Raw genomic sequence first — 22,223 nt, 5'->3', positions numbered from 1 at the left:
CAAATTGAGTTTGTACTCCAAACCGGTGTGAAACGACGCATAATACAGGGTTAGACTTAAACAAACACTAGATCGTTAAGCAGGTGCATAATTTCTAGAATTAGATAGAAACATAAGAATTGGTTTAAAGAGAATCTGATACACTTTCAATCTGGTAGAGATGCGTAACCAAAGGATATGCACCTTCTTATGCGATCATTGAGAATGCAGATCCCTTCATATTAATCATGAATTATATTATGCTCAGGATCCAAAATGACGAGTCAGTCTTGAACTAAAAATATTTATTTTGAGTAAATTTGCGCGTTAAATCGTGATCTTTGTTCAAATTATCACACTTACGTTAAAGCTTGAGCCCCATAAAAACTAGGTTACTAAATGAAGCCAATAGTTTGGCTACAAGTACAAACTACAATTCAATAACATTAGCAAGGCACTATATACTTTTTCTAACAAATTTCAAATTGAATCCCAATAACTATGAAAGAATCTTAATTTTCGTGTTCCAACTCAACTTTGAGGACATTTCGCCTAACCCAAAGTGCATTGCGAGCTCCAGGAAAAGTGTAACCTTGCCACCACCCTGTACCTTAAAATGTAATTCCTTGTTCCAAGTTGTGAACTAATCATCGGTAGATTAGTGCTCCAGGACTGTCAATCCATGCCATGCAAAGAACCGATCGCTCTTCAGATGAATTGACGGTTAGCACCACAGAGAAGGATGTCTTGCAGATCAACAATGGTTTTCGACCAAATCTTCAGCAAAGCTCACCATTAAGGAGTCCATAGAATGACTGGCGGCGATCTTACTGTTCAAGTTCCCAGCAACTTTGACGTAACCACAGGACTACGGGGCTCTTAATTTTTTTATTGGTGTTCCTCTCTCATTTATTTTTAGGGTTATGGGAAAACAAGGCATTCTCGTATTAGTCAAATTGCCTTTAAGCCACAATTTTATTAGGCGACGGTTGGGGAATCATGTAAGACAAGGGAGAAATGTTAACATTAAATCGAGAAGCTCTTTTCCTCCTCATTTCTTCGACGAGAACAATCAAGTATCAAGGGTCGGACAACACTCGCTCTTAACTCAAATTTACACGTTTTGTACAGTTTAACAGGAAGTTTATTGGCGAAAAAGTTACACATCTGAACTTACTCCAGTTTGTTGCACCGACGCAATTATTGCATGTGAAAAGACAAGCCAAGGATTTTTAGCGAACGAACATGAGTTGTATTAATTCAACGTTCAAAGAACGAAATCATTCGGGCATTGATTTAAGTTTGAAACTTGCTGGAAGTGCGACAATAGAAAACACAGTAGCAACCTTTAAACGCGTGTGTGCAAAAGGCATCAATGAATTACACGTGGACAACAAAAGTAAACAGAAAGGTTATTCACGCTTGAAATAAAGACCAATGATACAGGAAAAAAGTTCGAGCAAGACCTAATATCAAATCATAGACCACTGGAATCTCAGTGATCTATGATCAAGTTGACAGATAACATTGTTTGCCCCTTAGTAATAGTTTCATAGTATAGAATTAAAAAAGGCAGCACAGCTCTTGTGGTAACTACTCCTAATGTTCATCTATTCAAATACTGATAATGCAAGATATATGACACTGTGAATCTGGGATCATGAAATAGTTGTTCTTTCGGTCTGTAGGAGTTACGATAGCTTTAATTCACTTTCAACAAAGGCTTGGATGTTCCTAGCAACTACTAACATAAAAAATATTCAGTTTATGATTTCCCCTCACTCGTCATCATTTTCCACGCAATTTCTTTATTGTCCATGGTGATCGCCCAATGACTTCCTAATATACTTGTGCGGTGGGAAACTTCAATCCTAGAAAGCAACTCTAGTTGAAGAGACGAATAGATCTGATCGTCGTAGACATTTTTTTGAGAATAGGTTGATCCAAAATTTCCGTCATGCAATTCCGGTCTATCTGGCGGGTTCAAGTATGTCTGGGCACGAACTTGTAGAAATATGGACTATGAACAAGCTTCCAGGCAAATCGGCTTGCTCTCGGTCATAGCAACTCTTCGAATTAAAGTAATAAGAAAGGAAACGTAGATCTCTTCAATTTTAGGTAGGTCATTTTTACTTCATTCACTTGTAAAGTGGCTCGTTTCACAGCTATATTGTCAAAAACTTGTGTTGGTGGCAAAGTGCTGGCCGAAAATTCGGATTTTACATGGTATTTGCTATATAACTTAGGACATATCTCCTTAGTTCCCTAAGAGTAGTTTTGGGCTCAAATTTCGCCAAGTTCATCTATTCAACCCTATCTTGTGGACGTATGAATTGCTTATTTGGAACAAGATGAACGGTTTAGGAGATAGCGATTTTTTTGCTTACGTCCACAGTCCACTTCTCTAGAAGTCCGTGGTCTAGGGTATCCGCCATCCATGTCTGGACTTAATCCTACGGCAAACTGAGAAAAACTACAAAAAAATGCCGAAAACGTCTTGTTGAAACGTCAGTACACCATTATTAATTGGTATTGATGAGGGAGGGAGTATTCGATACTTCGCCATAGGGATTTTCGAAGAGGTCGATGGATATTAATAGAGAAGAGATCATCAACGAGGCTCAATCCATATTGGTGAGGTGGACGGTGGCTGGATTTCAGATGAACTTAGAAGTCTAAATCGGATGTCTAAGGAAGGGCTAAATCAGGTAAATTGATCATGCCTATGGCATGAATGCATCAAATATTAGCCAAAAATTCCATTTTCCTTTCTTTCTTTCTCTCTTTCTTTTGCGACTTTTCCTTGAAGTTGAGTCCAAAATGCTATGAGGAAAAACCAAATCCTGGTAACAAATCCAGAATAATGTTGAAGGTATTTCACCAATATTGCACCAGAATGAATATGTAGGTAAGGCATTTTTTGCAATAATAATTCATCATTAAGTATGCAAGAACGACTAAATAATGAAAATAGCTGTACAAAAAATCAGTCTATTTTGATTATTAACCAACCCTGTTGTACCACCCAAGTAAATTACCCAAGTTTGGTGTAGTCAGAACTAATGATTCCTGGACAATTGTGTCCACATGAACGAGGAAGTATGATGATACGTACAAGACGAATACCTCCAAAAATTTCCAAGCTCATTTCTAGTTATACCCATGAACCATGTCTAAATGATCCCTGAATTTATTCGGGAACACGTCAAAGCCTGAAAGATGTTGTTTTGTGATCTTGAGCAATAATTAACGTGCATAAATCCGACAACCTTAATTGTAGGGAAAAGAACGTGAAGCACGTTGTTCAAGTTATGATGACGAGAGTTGAGAAGATTCGAGTCGACCTGATCATAGAAGTTCCCACCCGATCAATTATTTTAAGTGAGGAGGCGGAAAGGAAAAGCGATTGGAAAACCCCGCTAAATGAATGATCAGGGCAAGATCTCTCACGAACGTGCAGCGAGTCAAACAATTCAAATTAATATACGCTCTTGTAAACCAGCGACATTTGTCAAGGTTTTGTCATGAAATCAATTATTATCTAAACTTGAACTCGACAGGTTCCGAGGAGGGGCGAGGGTCATGAAAGATCCTGGCATCAATTCAAAACAAAAGATTATTTGTTAGAAGCCAAATGTGTTCATGTCTTACTTAGTTGAGGATTGAAAGTGTTGATGAAAAGGAAGAGTCTCAAAAGGGACGCCAAATGCCATTGGGCTGAATATTTAATCTTTACGCAAGTCTTGACGAAATGGTTCGCCGTAAGCCACGATTAGCTGAACGAGAAGGGCAAATGGTTTTGATGGTTTTAAAAGTACGACAATTAACATGATGTCAAGATTGCGAATGCATACCGGTAAAGGAAGGGAATCCCTTGAAAATATTATTAAGACATGTTCAAGTCAATTCCTCATTTTATTTCCAATAAAAACTCATTTCATAGTAATTGCAGACCTTCTAAATTGCCCATGCCATTTTATAACGATTTTTGAGCTCGCGTAGCCAGATGACAAGTAAGCGGATTAAGCATCAAAGGAATATATACATATATCTGCGCATAACGTTTTTGAATTAAAAATCAATACAAAAGGCCGCAAAATCAGTGATCAAAAAATTCAACAACAGGTTAGTATCATGACCAATCACTCACAACAAAAGCCATGCTTAGAATGAACATACCACTGATACATTTTTAGAAAGTAGTAAACGGTTTTAGCATGTAAGTAGATCTGTGCCGATGGCTTTTTTGTAAATGATTTCACTCTTTATCGAGTGTTTCCATGTAAAGCGAGAAAAATACGTTCCAACTTCCAAAAATGCTAGGGGTGCTTCATGATAGGGAGCCACTGGAACAATGGTATTGACAAAACCTGTCAATATGATCTCAATTTGAAGAAGGCAATGATTCAAGACAAGAATCACGCGACTATTCGGTCAAATATTGAATTCCGACATAAGATATCTAAGAATAGTCCCAATTTTGTGTCTCCTGCTCAACAAAGCTCTGAACTTTATGAGTAAATAAGTTTCTGCAAAAAAGTATTGCCCCAAAATAGCACGGTTAAGACAGAAAGCGGGAACAACTAAGTGTACTTCACAGTTTTCAAGTGCCATCCAAGGCCGCGTTGTTAAGGATTTCAAAAACTTATTGATTGGTGACGTCCTGCAGTATACAATTCGAAGATGATTAAGGGCCCAAAGGGCCCAATAAACATCAACTACAATTAGCAATTAATTAGGAGGCCGAGAAGCGTACTACGACCATTCTGACACATGGGTATAAAGTACATTGGTCCAAATCTTAGTGCAGATGTGGATCCATTTGACTTTTGCTGTTATGCCTCTTGGTGAAACAAGTCAGATGAACCTCTCATCCAAATTTGAATTATACAAGCTCTCCATTACCAATTGGGCTCTATGACGGAGGGATACATTTGAAGAGTTACACCGGCCACTGACCTCGAATTGAAGTTATCACTTGCATTGGAGTTAGCCTTTGTTGCCACTCACTTTGACCAACTACATTTTGATAATTACTAAAACATAGGTTTTGAATCTAACCTTCACCTTTTTTTATATCAATTCTATTTAAAAAACTACTTCTTTGGCGTACTTGGCAAAAAATTGGTTGAAACCTGGGCGACCCTTATCTACTCCGAGCGATTATTTGAACCAGATTGGAAATGATAGCACATCCACACCTAAAATCCAATGAAGATCGAATCCGGGGCTTTGGATTATAACGAGCTTGGGATATTTTCGACCCTTATCATTTCCGATCACATTTATTTCGAAGTATGACAGCCAAAGATAATCGAGGTTGTGCGTTTCAAAGCACCAATTTCCGCGAAAGGAAATCTTTCAATTCTGTACTACGATTAACGGCAAATCTTGACCACAATCATAGTAAAAATAAGAATTGCAATCCCGCCACTATGGATTCCAGACGCCCATACTAGATTGGGATTGCCTTCAAATTTGTCATTGACCATGGCACAATCTGAAGGCACTAATACCAAATCGTAGAACACCAAATAGGATTGACAAACTGAAGTTAAACTCAACAGGGAATATTGGACTAGAGTAAGGCACAGGGAAACCAGAAATCCCATGAAATGTCTTTGGTTGGATTCTGAAATGCATATCCCAATCCAGAAGCAATGATGTTTTCTTCCCACAACACTGGTCTCACATATCCGGCAGAATCTTTCACTTCTCTGAGGATGGCCCAATTTCTGAACCCATAGGGATCGCCTTCGAGTTTCTTTGACAAAAAAGATGGCAAGTAATCCACTGCCAATCAGCACCAGATTTTCCCAAAACGAAATCGTTTTGGGCAAAGCAATGAAGCCCACCACCTCAAATTCGTACACGTAAAATAAAACGCACGTAGTCGCCACACTCCATGACGTATAGAAGCGATTATGCGGCTTGAACCGCCAAATCAGTCGATACCAGATGTATAAGCTAGGTAACATGAGCGCATGAACTACAACTAACACATAAACGTTCCATTGAGCCAACCAAAGACCTAAGGGAACTAATATCCACGGAACGACCACATCCAGTGGAACAGGCTGGGCTCCTCGCCACCAAGGGACACGGGATCGATCTTCTAAAACGTTCCAGATCTCCAAAACCTTGGATTTGGGCACGGATTGACCGGCAAAGAGTCGATCCACAGTATCGTCTAACTCGGCACAATCGCATAGGAATCCAAGCACATGTGAGCGTTGTCCATTGGCATTGATATACTCACAGCAACACAAAGGATCCGATTGCTCTCGATTGAGTTTGAGGCTCATTGTCATCCTATTTGAGCCGGTGGAACCGCCTTAGTTTCCTAGATTTCCTGCTTCCCTTATCAGGATCTGTCCATGTTAACTGACGCAGGGATTTGGTGGGAAACTTTGAAGCGACAGCTGATGAGAAAGATCGAGTGTACCTCTGTCTTCCAAGACGCACATTGTTCGATCTTAAGTATATGTCTGGGTAGCAGTCATAGTTTTTGAGGTTAGAGGCTAGGGGTCCTTATCATTTGCGTAATCATGTATTCGCCGCGACTAGCTTTATCAAGTGTTATCAAAGGAATCAGTGGATATTCTAAAGGTCATGCAGTGGCCTTAGGGAGGTGGAAAACATTCCAATTACTGACCCTGAGGATGATATCTGACGCTGCCAAGGAAATGGAACCAAATAACAACACTATCGTCCCCTTTCCCCCGCCGCCCTCAGTGGGTTTCGACGAGGTCAAGAGGCGCCTTCATGAAGGCTCAATTGTCTTGGTGGATGTTCGAGAATCTCCCGAGCGTGTGGATCCTGGAAGGATTCCTGGATCTCTCCACGTTCCCTGTAAGACTGACTACAACAAAGTTGTTCCAATCGGGCTAGTTGTAACATCATGGTATTCCAGTATCGCAATTCAAGGACGCCTTCCATGGAGATGACAAGACCTTCGAAGCCCATTATGACTTTCCCAAGCCCAAGCCAGAATCCGAGAACCTTTGCTTGCATTGCTATGCCGGTAAAAGAGCCCGGGTAGCTGCCACTCGACTCCAAGAGTTACATTATCGTGATTTCTGTGTCTATGACGGCGGGTTTCAAGATTGGGAGGAACAAGGGGGTCCCATCCTCCGAGGGGCTGGGGCAAACTTGATCTTTTTTGATCAAGTCAAGCAAGGATTGGAGGAAAAGTCGATCATCCTGATCGATGTCCGGAAACCTCACGAAAGGTTTCACCCTGGACGAATTCCAGGCAGTGTGAACATTCCACGTGGGTTCCAAATATTTCTGGCCCGTTAAACTTGATGAAACTTAAATCGTCTCTATTTTGGCAGTGTCTGCTTTATTCACGGCTTTTCACATGAGCCCTGAAGAGTTTGCGTTTACCTATGGCTTTGACAAACCATGTCTCAACGATGGAAACAGCGATTCACAACTAGTTTTGCACTGTCTTAGGGGAAAACGGGCTCAAGATGCGGCCGACAAATTGGCTTTGCTTGGCATTGAAACTGGCGTTTACAAGGGCAGCTTTATGGATTGGATGGAACAAGGTGGAACTGTCGAGCGACACATGGATTGCCTGGACGTCAAGGAGGGTCTGGAGGAGGGCAACATCACTTTGATTGATGTCCGTGATAACCAAGAACTTGAAACTGAGGGACGAATTCCTGGGGCCAAAGAAATCCCACGTGAGTCAAGAATGAAGGTGTGAAGGAATGATTATTTTTGATTTACTTTCTTTCCTTTCAGTGTCAGAACTTGAGAATGCCTTTCAATTGAGCAAAGAAGAGTTTGTCAGTAAATATGGCTTTGAGCGACCAAGCCAGACCGATTTGATTGTGACTTCCTGCAAAATTGGGAAACGAGCCGAGGCGGCTTGTAATATGCTGCAACAACTAGGATTTCGTGCCACTTTTTATAAAGGGAGTTATGATGATTGGAGGCAACACGAAAGTACAGAATGAGCAGCGATTTGACTTTATTCCTGAGACTATTTGAGTGGCAAATATTAGCTTTCATGACTTGAGATGGGGTATTCTCCCTTGTAATTCTCAACGTGCTTCTTCATGTCCTCCATCTGTTTCCTGGAAAGACATTTTCATCAAACAACGGTATATAGGGATCAGTTGATCAGTCAATGAAAATATATATTTTACGTACTGGAGATGGGGCGGAACATCGTCATAAACATCCGTGAACATCTCCTCCCACTTAGGCTTCAAAGCCTTTTCAGCCTTGCCAAATGCTTTTAGAACCTAAAAAACGAGCAAAAAACATGTACGAGTACGAGTATATTCCCCGCTCAAGTTGAATCGTTCTACTTCTCTGAAAATCGATATAAGAACGAATCTACTCCACCGTTAAGCTCTAAATATGCCACATTTTTCACAATATCGTACGCGCAATCTTAACATCGACACAAAAACCCTAAAGCATCTAATCCATCTTGCATAAACAATCAATAACCCTCCCTTGCTCAAAAAGTACGGTAACAGGTGTACGACGTGTACTTCATCCCCAAAAGATTCCATTATCAATTATCATCAATCCAGCATTCTTGATGAAAAAGCTCACCTGCTTTCTCGAGTCAGTCTTCCACTCATTCTCCTTCTCTTCGCTCCAAATCCCGCGTTCTTGGAGGTAGCTGGCGAATCGAGTGATTGGGTGGTCCTTTTGATCCCAATACCGAACCTCATCCACGGACCGGTAAGCTGAACTATCGTCTGAGGTCGAATGGTGACCAATGCGGTAAGTCATGGCCTCAATGAGGACGGGTCGACTTTCTCGCACGGCAATCTCTCTGGCCGCTTTTGTGGCATTGTACACGGCAAACACATCGTTGCCATCCACTCGGATGGTGGACATGCCGTAGGCAGGACCACGAATGGCGATACCGTCACCTCTATACTGTTCGTGCACCGGGGTCGAAATGGCATATCCATTGTTTCGGCTGCAGAGGAGAAGGTTGGGACTTGATGACAGATTGTTTCATTTTGAATAACGGTGGTTGCGGTCGTTGGGAAAGCAGTATGGAGCGTTCGATTACAATTTAGATTCCCTTGGATACATTAAGGTCCCGATTTCCTTAGAAAATTGTCATATCCTGGATATGTCTTCAGCAGTAGTCATCTTCCTTTGCCGTTCAGTGTAGACATAAGCTGGTTGTTTCATTGCAAACAAAAAATACGAGCGTGTCTTCCAAGGCCAAGGATGTGCAAGGCGCATAATAGTTTGATCAAGTGCTAGTCTTTAAAGTGTGCACAAACATTAATCCAGGAAAGCCGTACAATTTTCAGCCTGACAATTCCTCCTGATGAAGTTTGGTTGCCTGAGAGCGTCAAGTCTGAAACAATTGTCAAAGCCAGGTATTTTGTATGAAACATTATAAAGACGATCTAGACAGAATGAGGGTGAATTGAGGAGAACTTGGAGTCATCATTGTGGCAACGTGAACATGGCACGAATATTATTATCCCCAGGTAAACAGTAGTGGGTTCAATGGCCGGTGCTGAAAGCAACCTTATTTAACAACTAGGTTTCGGAGAGACAATTAACTTTGGTTCACATATGCTTTTTTTATCTATCTAGTCTACTTATGGCCAAAATAACTCTTTTCGCGAATTTTTGCAATTACATGACGTAAGACCGCTCATTTTGAGGGGAAATTGTAATATTCAGGTCACTTATTGAGCGTTTTGAGAAGGGGGAACAAATCAGTTTGATCGGTTTTTAATACAAAGCAAAAAGACAAGAATACTTTCATGCGTTAAAGGCTTCAATTTTCAGCGAGTTACAATACTTTGGTCACATAAAATATGGAGTAGATTTATTGGACTTGTAGCAGTATGAAATTTATTAGAACGTTTAGTTATTCATTGAAATTATAGGTTAGAATGACATTATAAACCTGATCATTCGGGATTTACTGAAGTTTGGAATGTCTGCAGTTATGTTTTTTTTCTAAAGGACATGGTAAGGAGATATCTTCGTTTATTGATTTGAAATAAAGAGTTACAAAACAAGAAAGTCCAATAACCTGCAAAAATACCCGAACCATGTAAGAAATAACATTTTAAAACCATTCAACTTTCCGACCTCTAACGATGACTAAGGGACGACATTCTAACCCAACTGGTGCGGCTAAAGTGTGCTACGGCCAGGAACCGAATCAGAAATTTTATCAGTGGCAAGGGACGTTAAGTCTGATTGATAAAATGCACTTTTATTCAGTTACAGTATCAGCATGACTTTACGAAACATGCGTTTTTGCCTACACCCAGTTCTCTTACATAATGATCTTTATGTGCCCGATTCCTTACTTGTTACCCGGTAGACTTTCCAAAGATCTACTAGTGTTCGTCATGAGTTGCATTTTTGACGGTTAAACTATGACTAATATTTTGTCACAGGACGTAAAATCAATTATTATTATTTCAAAATATTTCGTCGATGCAACAGTACAAATTATATTTTGCAGAGTAATCGCCCCATGTCCTTTCCTTTCAAACTCTTCAGCAACTTTACTTGAGAGTTTGAGGGATTGTTCACTTTGAGATAAAAAGGAACAAAGATCGATCTAAATTTCAACCTCTTCTATGAGTTATGTAACTTAGTTTAACAACAAAGGATGGTAACAATTGAAAGTGAGGTTGGATTCCACCGAGGTTTGATCTATTCAACTTTTCGTCGTTGGTACCCTCATAGTCCTATTCCACATTTCTTTTCAGTCAGGAAAACCATGGACTATTTTCTGAATTCATAATCTTGAAGAGCATCGACAAATAAGAATGAGCCAACCGAACCGAATCCAATCCAGAAAGCTTTCCATGGGATGAGCTAAGATGCAGAAATGTAGGTCGGTCGTACGTTCTCTCATTTGATTTTTTCAAACTTTTTGTTTGTACCTTTGGTTTTGTTTTGTCTACCTTTCCTGCCTTAGAAACAAAACTTTTAATAAGAATCGTTATCCAATCATAGGAAATCATAAAGCATTTGAATCTTCGCCCACAATATCGAGTAGGTAATGAGCTTAATCAAGAACAACTTTTCGAACTCAAGGGGTTTCGTGACTTTCGTTCTTCTTCAATAAATAGAATTTTGTGTTCCAGATTAAAAACAAAATCAATCCCCATTGGAGACACCGGATTTGACGAAGATCAAAAACCTTATTATAAAGTATAGGAGTACGCCCCGAACATTAGTAACCTTAGGGGCTTTAAATCCTCGATAAAGTTCACGAAGAAAAAACAACCACGTAGATATTCTTTTTGAAATCTCAGTGAATGAATCGATCAAGAGTCTTAAAACAGGCGTTGAAAGACAATCTGAAATTGAAAGCTTACTCCTCTATTTAAGGGCATTCTCTGCCAAACACAGTCCATGTTTGTGTGAGATAACAAAGGGTAAAAGCTACCAATTTTCATCCCTGCTGTTTTTTCCAATGGGAACGTCGACCTTTGAAAGACCAAGTTTAGTTAAATTCTTTCAAAAGTTTTGAAGCAAGAAAGTCAGCTTTTTTCATCCAAATAAAGGCCGCAAAATATTCTGATATTCAAACTTCAAATTCCTCACCAATAGGTACGATGTATGGATAAACTTTGAATAAGAATTTGTACCATCAACGTATTTTTCGTCACTTTGCCATAGCTATTTTGGTCGCGTTCTGAATCGATTTGAAGGATTAACATTGAGACCATTTTCTTTTTTATCAATTTCTGATAAGTGTATTAAAGAAGAGCTTTTTTTGCTATTAAATGCTCGTTCTTTTCATCGAGGATCCCCACCCACACTCCCTAAAAAGCTTTCAAATCTCACAAAATACACCACCCACAGCTTTCGTAGCGTTGGAAACAGAGTAAAGCGTCTCTCTTAAAATCTGGGCAACCTTAACCAACAAGAACACGCTTGACAACAACAAAAAAACAACCATCCATGATTCACCAATGTACAGCCTTCTGCTTTGTTCTTATTCAAGAGAAAAAGTGGATGTAAATCTTACCAAAAGAATACGATCGGACACTCGAGTGTGGCCGCAAAATTGAAAGCTGCGTGGGCATCTCCTTCACTGGCTGCTCCTTCACCGAAATAACAGATCACGGCAAGACCATTTTGGGCACGTTTGAAGGCATACGCTGAGCCGGCCGCTATAACACAATAATTTGACATCATTATTAATGTGCACGGCCAAACGCGCCAAATATTAACTAATTACGTTCAAAGCCCAGTCAGTCCGTTTGAGTTAAGTCAAATGAATGAACACCTCGAAAAATGGACAGAGAAGCGAAGGATGAGGAGAGATAGTTCCTGTCCATTTCAAACAAATCAGCCATTCTTGAAGGTAGCTGAGCTCCGTATTATGAAGAACCAATGAGGCAAACTTTAATTTTGCGAAATATCTTGGCAGAAAAATGTGCAATCTGAACTTTCAGCGCAATGAAGAGCATCAAATGAATGAGTTTGTAACAAGGGGAACCATTTCATGCAAAGAATCCATTCTTCATTATTTTTAATTTTGATGTTGAGAACAACTTTCTGCCGTATCAAACATCTGATTGTTGTGGAAATTGGTTCAAAAATGTCAATGGAAGATTCACAAAGGCCGATGATTTCTATCATCATCCTTTACTCGTCCGTCTACATTCCAGATATTCTTGTAACACATGATTTTCGGCTAATTTCATAGTGCTGATGTAATGCGATTCAAAAAAGTGATAACATTTCCACTTCACCGGGCACCATGACTATTACATTGAAATTAAAATTGAAGACATAAATATCTGTTACTATATGTAAAACCAGATGAAGTGCCATTTCTCTTCTTCAGAGCTCTAAACAAAATATGCTGATGAAATCACGCTTCACACAAATGGTTAGAAGTTAGAAAGGAAAAGAAAAACAAAATTACGTTGAAAATTTGTCAAACAATGAACTCATGCCAAGAACATATAGAAAAAGAGGGAAACCCATTTTCGGTGGTTGGCATTTAAGTCAAGGGTTTGCCAACCTCAACATTCACCATTCCCTACGGCCCCTGTGATTGCGATGAGGCATCAAAGAAGCCTTTTGGTTCCGGTTGACTCGGTTCAGTCGATGAATAGCAACCTTCAAACGCATTCACCTACATAGATGAGCGTGCTATGGATGGTTGCGTACTTACCTTGCGGCATTTGCGTGGCCAGCGGAGACGAGATGGTGACAAAATTGAGGTCAGTGCTCCCATAATGAATGGGCATCTGCTTGCCTTTGCCATAGTCTTTGGTGTTGCCGTAGCATTGATTACAGAACTCCTCAAGAGTGAACCCTCGATACATTAGCACACCTGTAAGCCCAAGTTAGTAACCAAAGAAAGGTCTGTAGAAGAGGCGGAAAGTCAAGCCAGTGAAGCAGGGAACCAATCGACGAGATACGAAAGAGAGATGAAGACACATAAGGGGAAAAGCCATAACAAGCCGTTAGCCGTTCGCCCACACTACCAACCACTTTGAGAGACTTGGTGGGCGGGTTTACCTTGGGGCATTTGGGTGGCCAAAGGGGAGGAAATGGTCACGAAACTGAGCTCGCTATCCCCGTAATGAACGGGCATTTGTCGACCTTTCCCATTGTCCAAACTGTTTGAGTAACACTGATTCATAAATTGGTCCAGGGTAAATCCCCGATACATCAGGACGCCTGAAAACCATATGGCCGGAAACAGATGAGAAACCAAAATTCTTCATTTTAAAGGCACGCAATGTACTCTCAATTTGAATGAGGAATAAAATAACCACTCACTATGTTGTTACACACGCGAGTGAGTTTACGTTAGTCAGAACTCGCGAGTGAGTTTCTAAGTCAGGGAAGCAAAATTGTTTTTGTATTGGACTTCAATTTACACCCATCATGAAGCACGGTTGAACCTTCAGTTTCAACGAGCCAATTCTGACAATTTAAAGCAAAAAATATGGAAATTCTATGGTAGTGAATTAAGTTTAAAGACAATCGCGGGAATAACCTAGAAGAGTTCTTTCTGCGTCCTGATCCCGCTGGATTTTCTAACTCTGGCAAGGGATTTCTCATGCTCTCATACGGATCAAACAAATAAAACGTATGAGAGAGCCATAGGATCAAAGCAAGATTGGCTTGTCGATCTGAATACGAGCTGATTAGATACTGTGGCAAGACCACGCTGTTGTCAAGGAGAATATTCTTGCTGGCACATTCTCCAACTTGTTTTTCGAAGGTTTCTTCAATAGAGAGCGCTTCAAAGGTTTCCTCAACACGATGCAACAGGCAGTCACCAATCTCACTCTTATCACATATTCCCCTTGAGAAGTGATAGGGAAACAAACAGCTGACGTCATTCTACCGACCAAACTCTAGACAACATGTCAAGCCAAACTGCACCATAAATTTGTCATTTAATTCAACTTGCCAGCTTGTTGAAGCAAAAATATTCTGATGTCAAGTCAAGATATTAGTAATGACAGAACTGCATCAAAAAGGATTCTTTCTTGGGTCTGTAACACAATGAAAATTCAATTGGATCATGATGCGAGTTGGCTTTCCTTAATTTTCTCTCGTTTTCCATGACCTATTGCAAGCTAGTGGCGAGAACCCAACAATGTAAATAAAGAGGGTCATATTAAATAACTAAGACTACAAGTATGGGTTTAGACCCAAATAAAGCACAAGGCACTGATGTGACATTTGATATCTGGAGGAAAACAACAAAAATTGTCAACATATTAGGTCTATTTTTGCATATTTGACCCTAAACACTCAAATTACGGCAAGTGAAGCCTTCAGTAACAAATAGATGGTTCCAAGTTTATATTTCTAAGTGTTTATCGGTTATTCAGCTGGTGAAGTAGGAAAAGGGGTGAAAAAGAAACATTGTTTTGCAATCGTATCTTGTAAAGGAAAAGATCACGACTAACGCGAGACATGAGTTATCTAAATTTTCAATAATCGGAAGAGTTGCAATACAAAAAGAACAAGTTGGAGGGCACCTAGTCTTTTTTTAACTCTATTGAATCACAAATTCGAAATTGAAATCGACAAAAAAGGTTCTTCTGACAGTTCTGAATTTGTTCCCAAAAACTATAGCAGGCTTTTAAAATCTTTGTTAAAATAGAAATAATCATTTTTTTTTGTGGCACGATAAAAATTAAAAGTTGGAATTGAGCTAATTATATTTCTATTTTGTATTTCTATAAGTGTCATTGGATTTTGACCTAACATTTGTCAAAGGTTAGGCTTGATGTTTCGCAATTTTAGGGAAAATTCCTATTTTGAACCATGTTCTGCAAAAGTTTAACCTCGTTTCTTCGAACTGTTTTTGAAACTTTAGATTGTGTGAGACTCGAATTTCAATAGGTATGGCTCATATCAGCAATTTTAGGTCAGCCCCCTTTAAATACATTTTCTTCGGCAGCTAGAAAATAGGCAGGCACTCTTCATGTTCTACAAGAATTTCATGTTAAAGCATAACATCAAATTTTCTTGCGAGCATCCCACTTTCTACAATCTTTTCAAGTTTATGTTGAAAGTCATAGGAGATTCGCCTGCTTCCATAAATCAGGTGGTTAATGATCGATAAAAAACACCTTACACAATGAAAGTCAAATTTCAATTGCATATGCGAAAAGCACTGCAAGGTCTTGTACGTACATTCATCAACCCTTCACTTTTATTACATGAATCACAAAAAACAGATACTACTGCACTGTCCTTCAACGTTTGTAATCTTCCGACAACTACTTTAAACTCGCTTCGACCATCACTTATTAGATTTGTTTTTCTATCTCATTTACAAATGCTAATCGGTAACCTTCTCTTATCGCTAACGTTTGGGAACAAATTCATTAAACGTATTCTTCGAATACTTTACCGTATGTTCTGCTCCACCTGCCAACTTACCGGCTTCTCTGTACTGTCCATAAACCAAATCCTTGGGATTGAGAGCCGCAGCTGACCCAATGTGTGTGGCTTCCTCGCCGTAGTTGGTCATGTAGAACGAGATTCGACCTTGCCGTTGTGATTCGTACAAGATCTTGTCCATGGTATTCAGCATGGTCATGGACTTGTACATCTTCAACAGCTCCTCGTCCGACAACTTTGGATCATAGGAGACATCAATCACCTTGCCCTTTTGATCCATAACCCGATAAATTGGGATCCCATCGTAGGAATCCGGTCGGAGGAAGCTTAATTCTTCCGTATAAGTGGCTTTAGCCCCGGGAAACTGAGCCACATTACTATCCGAGGCGTAGCAACGCTGAACCAGCTAAAGAGAGATGGGACAAAATCTTATGCGATTGCACTTGGACTCAGTAGAACTGGATTAATGAACCTTATTCGCTGGAACGGAGGAAGAGATCAAGGATTGTGGAGTCTTGAGCCAATTTCGACCTTGGCTCCAGAGAGAGAAGCCATTCCGGACCCGATATGCCAAAGCACTCATAACAGGTATTGTTAAATGGCACACCACTCTATACTGCGGTTGATCCAGGAACAGCAAAGAGGAACTCAAGTGTACTTACTTGATGACGTCACGCCACACAGCAAGAAAGTTGGCCTTGTTTTGATCAGCTGGATGAAGGCGATCGTTGAATGAAATGATTGGTCGAATGATCTTTGAGGATGCTAAGCTATGGCCAGGCCATTCTTCATCAATCAGGTGGAAGTGCTAGTCGTTGTGATGGTGACAGACAGATAGCTATAGGGTTTTGAAATAGACTCTAAAGGTCATTAACAATATAATTTTAGGTAAAGTTTGGTGCTGTATAGGTCCAATCAGTAGGATAGGTTTGGTAAAGTAATACCGGCAACTAATGGATGAGGTATATATTATGTGCATGTAAAGTTTTAATTCTCATTTTTCGGGTCTTTAGGCTTGAATATTCAATTGGGGAAAGACAAAAAAAACTATTCAATGGACAGGAAGTGGGCTGAGAGAGAAACAGGTTTTGTCAAGATCTTAAGCTTGATCATGATGTGTTTGAGATAAGGGGAGACAGTGAAATCTGTCATTTGAATCATATTTCAAAGGTAAATAAGATGGTCAGAATGTCACCTGATCTACCTACCATTTTCAGAAACATGTGGAATTTCTTCTTTATGTTCAAAGCCTGATGTGAACACAGTCAGGGTTCCTTTTTTTATCCAACAAAAATGTTGCTATGCAGTTATTTTTGCCTTAGTTAGAGTTATCACTGTTTCAAAGAGAAAATATTGAAACAGCCAATGTATTCCAAACAACTAACAGGCACAAGTAGGTAAGGAAAATCCTTTAGCAGCCCTGAAACATCGCTTGTTTCTTGTTTTTATGCGATAAACCAGAGCCTCCACATTATGCGCTTTGGCAAGAACTGTGCGCTTTTTAGTCTTCAAAAGTAAGATATGATTTAGACAGACGCTGCGCGCACTCTCCTGAAAGCTTCTACGTTGTCAGCAAACACTTGAAAATGAGCAATTCCGAAATTTGAAAAGTATTTTCAAAGTTGATATTACGAAAGCTGTATCATAAAGTGTAATGAAATTAATTGATCACTTGCTTTCATTTTTACAAATCACATGGAATTCTCAAATGCAATGCAGGTTCAAGATGAATTTCTAAAACAGAAAGCACCAAGATACCCTCAATTGGCATCCTTAATTCTTAAAAAATGTCTAACCTCTCCTTGACAATGTTTAGGAGGTTTAATTGCCAATTCTAATGTGATGCAAGGTGACAAATAAAAATTGTGCTTTCATCTTATGAGAGATCACTATTGCTGCAAATCTTGCGCTTTTCGACAATTTTTGGCGTTTTTTTCCTTCCAGCTATTTGGAGGCACTTCCGTCGACGGAAGTTGTTAGGGTTGTGTAGGTTGTACGAGGCTCACAGTTCTCGTGTGCCAAACTTTCCCATCTTTTAAAGTGGGGATTTGAACGATCCCATCATGCCCTTCCCCGCCCCGCCCACCACCAAAAGCTCCGTGGCCACGCCTACTGCTGGCTCACCGGCCCCCAGTGGCGCTCCTGGCCCCGAAAGTCAGGATTTGCCCACGCCTTTAACGCCCGATCAGTTGGTTCTGTTGCTCGATATCATGGATCGTCCCCTGCTCGAATCCACGCCCTTTGAAGACCTACCGGCCATATTTTTGAAACATTTCCCTTCCAATCACTTCGACGTGGGCCTGGGCCTATGGCATATCCTGGAACAGGCGGAAATATGCCTACCTGGCCCTGGACAACGCTTGTCCGCCTTCCTCTTTCTGTATCACACTTGCATGAACGACCCGCATCTGTTGCCTTTCACGGACATTTTTGTCCATTATCTTCATTGGGTGACCGATGAGACCAATGTCCAGTCCGGGATGGACACTCTTCAAGCCGTGGGCCTGCCTTTGTCGACCGTAGAGCGTCAGTTTCTAACGCTATTGGTGGCCGGTCGATTATGCGGACCAGGCGCAGCCGTGCCACCTGAATGGGCACGCCAGACCTTGTGCGTCATCGGCGTATCGCAGCCCTTGACCAATGTGCAGCCGGTGGACGTGAGCCATCTGTCGGTTAACGCCTTAGAGCGGCGCACGCGGCTTCAGCCTTCAGAGATGCCGGGCGTGCCAGTTATGGTTGGCCTGACCAACGAGGCCCTGTTCACGCGACCCGAGGGCAAGGTCGATGCGCAGCATGTGTTGCGTCAAGCGGCGCAGGCCGGTCCCGATGGCCTGCCCTTGTTTCAGCATCGCTTTCGACCCGAGTTCTTCTGCCCGGTTCCGCCCCTGTATGTGGAAGAGGACGAGGTTCATTGGTTGAACCCGTACTCGACCGCCGGGCTGGAACCAATGATTGACCGCTCGTTGAGCCAGAGTGGCGCCACCTCGGCTCAAGAGGCTCAACGACTATTGGCCAAAGCTTTTAAAGAGCCCTTGTCGCTGTCCCAGTTGAGCAAGCTCAAGTCTGAACTGGAACGGGATGCGGGCTCGATCTTGTTGTCGCAGAGCCAATTTGCTCCGGCTCAACTTCCGGGTCTGGTGGAGAACAACCCTCTGATCGCGATTGAAGTGTTGCTCAGTCTCATGGACTCGGCCCTGATCACGGATTACTTCACTGTCCTCGTCAACATGGAAATGAGCTTACACTCCATGGAGGTTGTTAATCGCCTGACCACGGCCGTGGAATTGCCCTACGAGTTCGTGCACCTCTACATCTCCAACTGCATCATGACGTGCGAGACCATCAAGGATAAGTACATGCAGAACCGATTGGTTCGATTGCTGTGCGTTTTCTTGCAATCGCTCATCCGCAACAAGATTATCAACGTCCAGGAATTGTTCATTGAGGTCCAAGCGTTTTGCATCGAGTTCAGTCGAATTCGCGAGGCCGCGGCCTTATTCCGACTCCTCAAACAGCTTGAGGATGGTGAGATGCCCGCCTCCGAGATCCCGGCTAGCGGTTCTCCGCCTACCACCACCCCGGCCATCGCAACCTCGCCCTCGGGTGGATCTGCAGCCAATGCCAACCCTAGCAGCGTCACCGATACCAGCAAATCTCCCAAGTGACACCTCGGAACAAGCGCGTGTTTGTCAGAACCAAGTATTTGAAACAGTTGACTAATAGGCATCATCTGTACGCACATTAACAATTGGCCAATAAAAACAAGATTGATGGAAGCTTGTATTAAAAGCTCTGATTCCCGACATATTCGAGGAAAAAGAAAACGAAGGACTTGTGGCAGGATTATGGTAAGCCTGGAAACACAGCGGGAGCCCATTAATCTGGTTTTTCTACGTTCTCTCTTCAAAGGAAGTTCTTTCTCTTCCGCGAAATACACACGAAGGAGTGTGCGGACCAGCCATGTAAAAATATGTACTTGGCCCTGTTTAGCAGTAGTTCCTTTGAAATTTTTAAACCGGTTTTTAGGTGGAGGTGGTTGGGTAACTTGCCGGAGATCGACCAGAGTCTGTAGAAATCGGGCGGTATGCAACAACAATTTAAAGCCGGTTCGCAATTCTTGTCCAATCCCTTCTTTCATTGGTCGAATAATCCTCAGTCTAGACTAGATATCAAAAGATATTTTTGCCAACCATTTGACATCATGATCATAACATTTCTCCGACATTGTTATAAACATCCAGGACTGCCATAGTTACGTACGATTATGACTTGATTTGAACGAATCTACTTCTCAAAAACGCGGTATGTCGTATTTTACCTTTAAATAGCTATACTGTTCAACATCCTCAAGGAAAGATCCGTGGTAAAAGATGCCCACCATTGGCCTTGAGCGAACCTGAACAATCTTTAGGTTTTGTTACACTTGGCACTGATGTTAAATTTCTCCTTTATTCTTGTCAAGCCTTTAAAGTTGGAAAAGAAACCCAGCACATTGTCCTCAATCCCAAAAATAGGGATTAGTGTTGGGGTGTCTTTTACTAAGGGTTAGGTAAGGCGTTTCGTGAAACTTGGAGGGAAAAAAAAAAGAATATATTTTTATTAGTCCGGACTCGAGTCCGGCCAATTTCTCCAAAATCAATTAAAGCACTCGATATCTAGTACTATAGTACAAAGGCTCAATAACTGGAAAAGAGCTAATCCAAATTTCCTCCAAATTAATGCCAGAGTGCTTTTGTAGAAGCGTTCAAAGTCATTCAAAACCTCATTTCTCGTGTTTTCTTTCATTTAGAAGGTGCAATCAGTTCACAATAGATCAAAAAATGCCCCCTATTAACATTTCAAATTAAAGACCTGTAGATTGCTAATTGAATTGCATTATGCCTTAGTCTAGACAGCTGGAGGTCCTCACAACCTCTAACATTCATTTTTTGTGGTATTTTTCCTCATTTTGACATCTTCCACGTTGACATTTGACATTCAAGGGTAATAGATGTCTTAATTCAATTTACGTTTGGTTCATATTGAGTTGCCAACCAGGCTTTCCAAGATCCTGGTGCGTGAAAGTCCAAATTTGCCCCTTTCAAAAACATTCATATGGTTTGTACGTTGTTTAATTGCTCTGTGGATACAAGTTGTAGACAACATTGTTGGAGATGCGAATATTTCACTTGGCAATCCAAGGTACAAAAAGTTAAGTAAACACTTCAATAAGTTTTTCGTTATCGTCAACGTTTGCCTTCAATAAACTTTTCCCCGAGAAAAGTTTTCTGCGAATAAAACATAGGCAAACATCTTTGGGAAATTAGCCCTTTTTCCAATGTATTGCAACAATTTTATTGAATCAGGGGAAAAGCTTTTCTCTCTCCAAACAAACGAAAAGACTCTCTTGTCTCTCTTTTCATTGAAAAGGCAACAGTCACATTAAATCAATAACGAAAATTTGGAAAGTGCTCTTTTATTAAGTTACGAGATCTCACAATGGAAAAAATTGCCGACTTCGATTTTAAATCACATCCATAAGAGGGCTTATTTCTTATATCAGAATCGTGAGACGATTCAAGTTAAAAGGGAACAAGCCACTTTTTTGCTACATGCACTCCTTGTAGCACGCTAGGAACGAAAAAAGGTATTATTGCATTGTGTTGCCGAAGGCATTTATAAGTAATTTTGCGTCAGATTTTCGAACGATAACTTTTTTTTCAAAAGCATTCATGAGCTTTGTTCCAACCCAGGATTTAGGGTCAATTGTAGTGACCGTAGGGACTTAATGTGCGTTTTGAGAGCACCTTCAAGCCCTCGAGAATCCAGGCTAGTTCGAACAATGAAGTCCAATTCTCTTCTTCCTCGGGCTTCTTCATTGTTCAATTTGCTGCCCTCAAAAGCAAGTAGCGAGTTTATACGTGTTGATCCAGTGGCAGGATTTGAGTCAGACATGGACAAGTTTTGACTAAAATTTCCGATCAACCTTATATTCAAGGGTTAGCCAGATCAGCCAAATCTAATTCGTGGGGGATCAAATAATATACATATAAATAAGAGTTAAGTAGAATTAATAAATTTCTCGTCTTGAACTGCTGGGATTCCAATCCCAGCAACAGGTAAGGAAGTCCGCAAAACAAAACAAATAAAAAACTTAAACGCATAATAAATCAATATAGAACAAACTTGAACTGATGACGTCGTTACGTTTATTTTGCATCAAAATCGGCCACAAGCTCTTAAGTCTGGCAGTAAAATACAATCAGAGCAAAAGTTTTTTTTTTAGTTCTTTCAAAAGATCACATCTCGACTTTGTTGGATCACTCTTCCGAGCGTTTGATGTTTTTAGAGTAATGACCTTTCAACAAACTCAGGAAGCCTAATAAAGCTTAAAAAACGCACTG

At 40.8% G+C, this 22,223-nt stretch overlaps 4 protein-coding genes across 6 annotated transcripts; 2 read left to right on the top strand and 2 right to left on the bottom strand.

Annotated features, from left to right (window-relative positions):
• Positions 1 to 5,233: 5,233 nt before the first annotated feature.
• On the bottom strand, positions 5,234 to 6,290 carry LOC131890799 (palmitoyltransferase ZDHHC23-like). The gene has a single exon (XM_059240223.1). The coding sequence runs from the start codon at positions 6,288 to 6,290 to the stop codon at positions 5,358 to 5,360; it is 933 nt and encodes a 310-aa protein (XP_059096206.1). The 3' UTR covers positions 5,234 to 5,357.
• Positions 6,291 to 6,394: 104 nt separating this feature from the next.
• Positions 6,395 to 8,933, top strand: LOC131890798 (uncharacterized). Its single transcript, XM_059240222.1, has 4 exons — positions 6,395 to 6,831; positions 6,893 to 7,252; positions 7,317 to 7,670; positions 7,732 to 8,933. Exons 1-4 carry the CDS (start codon positions 6,528 to 6,530, stop codon positions 7,944 to 7,946), a joined length of 1,233 nt encoding a protein of 410 aa, XP_059096205.1. The 5' UTR covers positions 6,395 to 6,527; the 3' UTR covers positions 7,947 to 8,933.
• On the bottom strand, positions 7,937 to 16,531 carry LOC131890796 (2-oxoisovalerate dehydrogenase subunit alpha, mitochondrial-like). 3 transcript variants are annotated; one of them, XM_059240218.1, is made up of 8 exons: positions 16,313 to 16,531; positions 15,880 to 16,246; positions 13,489 to 13,650; positions 13,139 to 13,300; positions 11,981 to 12,125; positions 8,557 to 8,932; positions 8,143 to 8,237; positions 7,937 to 8,066 (listed from the first exon to the last, which is right to left on the bottom strand). In XM_059240218.1, exons 1-8 carry the CDS (start codon positions 16,421 to 16,423, stop codon positions 7,991 to 7,993), a joined length of 1,494 nt encoding a protein of 497 aa, XP_059096201.1. In that variant the 5' UTR covers positions 16,424 to 16,531; the 3' UTR covers positions 7,937 to 7,990. The 3 variants fall into 3 exon arrangements, with proteins under 3 accessions (XP_059096201.1, XP_059096204.1, XP_059096203.1); XM_059240221.1 differs by lacking the exon at positions 13,489 to 13,650; XM_059240220.1 differs by lacking the exon at positions 13,139 to 13,300 and having other exon boundaries at positions 16,313 to 16,529.
• A 1,254-nt stretch (positions 16,532 to 17,785) lies between these two features.
• On the top strand, positions 17,786 to 19,621 carry LOC131890794 (CCR4-NOT transcription complex subunit 11-like). Its single transcript, XM_059240216.1, has one exon. It carries the CDS (start codon positions 17,904 to 17,906, stop codon positions 19,503 to 19,505), a length of 1,602 nt encoding a protein of 533 aa, XP_059096199.1. The 5' UTR covers positions 17,786 to 17,903; the 3' UTR covers positions 19,506 to 19,621.
• The last annotated feature ends 2,602 nt before the right edge of the window (positions 19,622 to 22,223 follow it).

This window comes from Tigriopus californicus, chromosome 11 (assembly GCF_007210705.1).
Source record: "Tigriopus californicus strain San Diego chromosome 11, Tcal_SD_v2.1, whole genome shotgun sequence".
Taxonomy (NCBI): domain Eukaryota; kingdom Metazoa; phylum Arthropoda; class Copepoda; order Harpacticoida; family Harpacticidae; genus Tigriopus; species Tigriopus californicus.
Note: the sequence above shows the minus strand (reverse complement) of the source record. Positions and strands in the feature narration are given on the sequence as shown.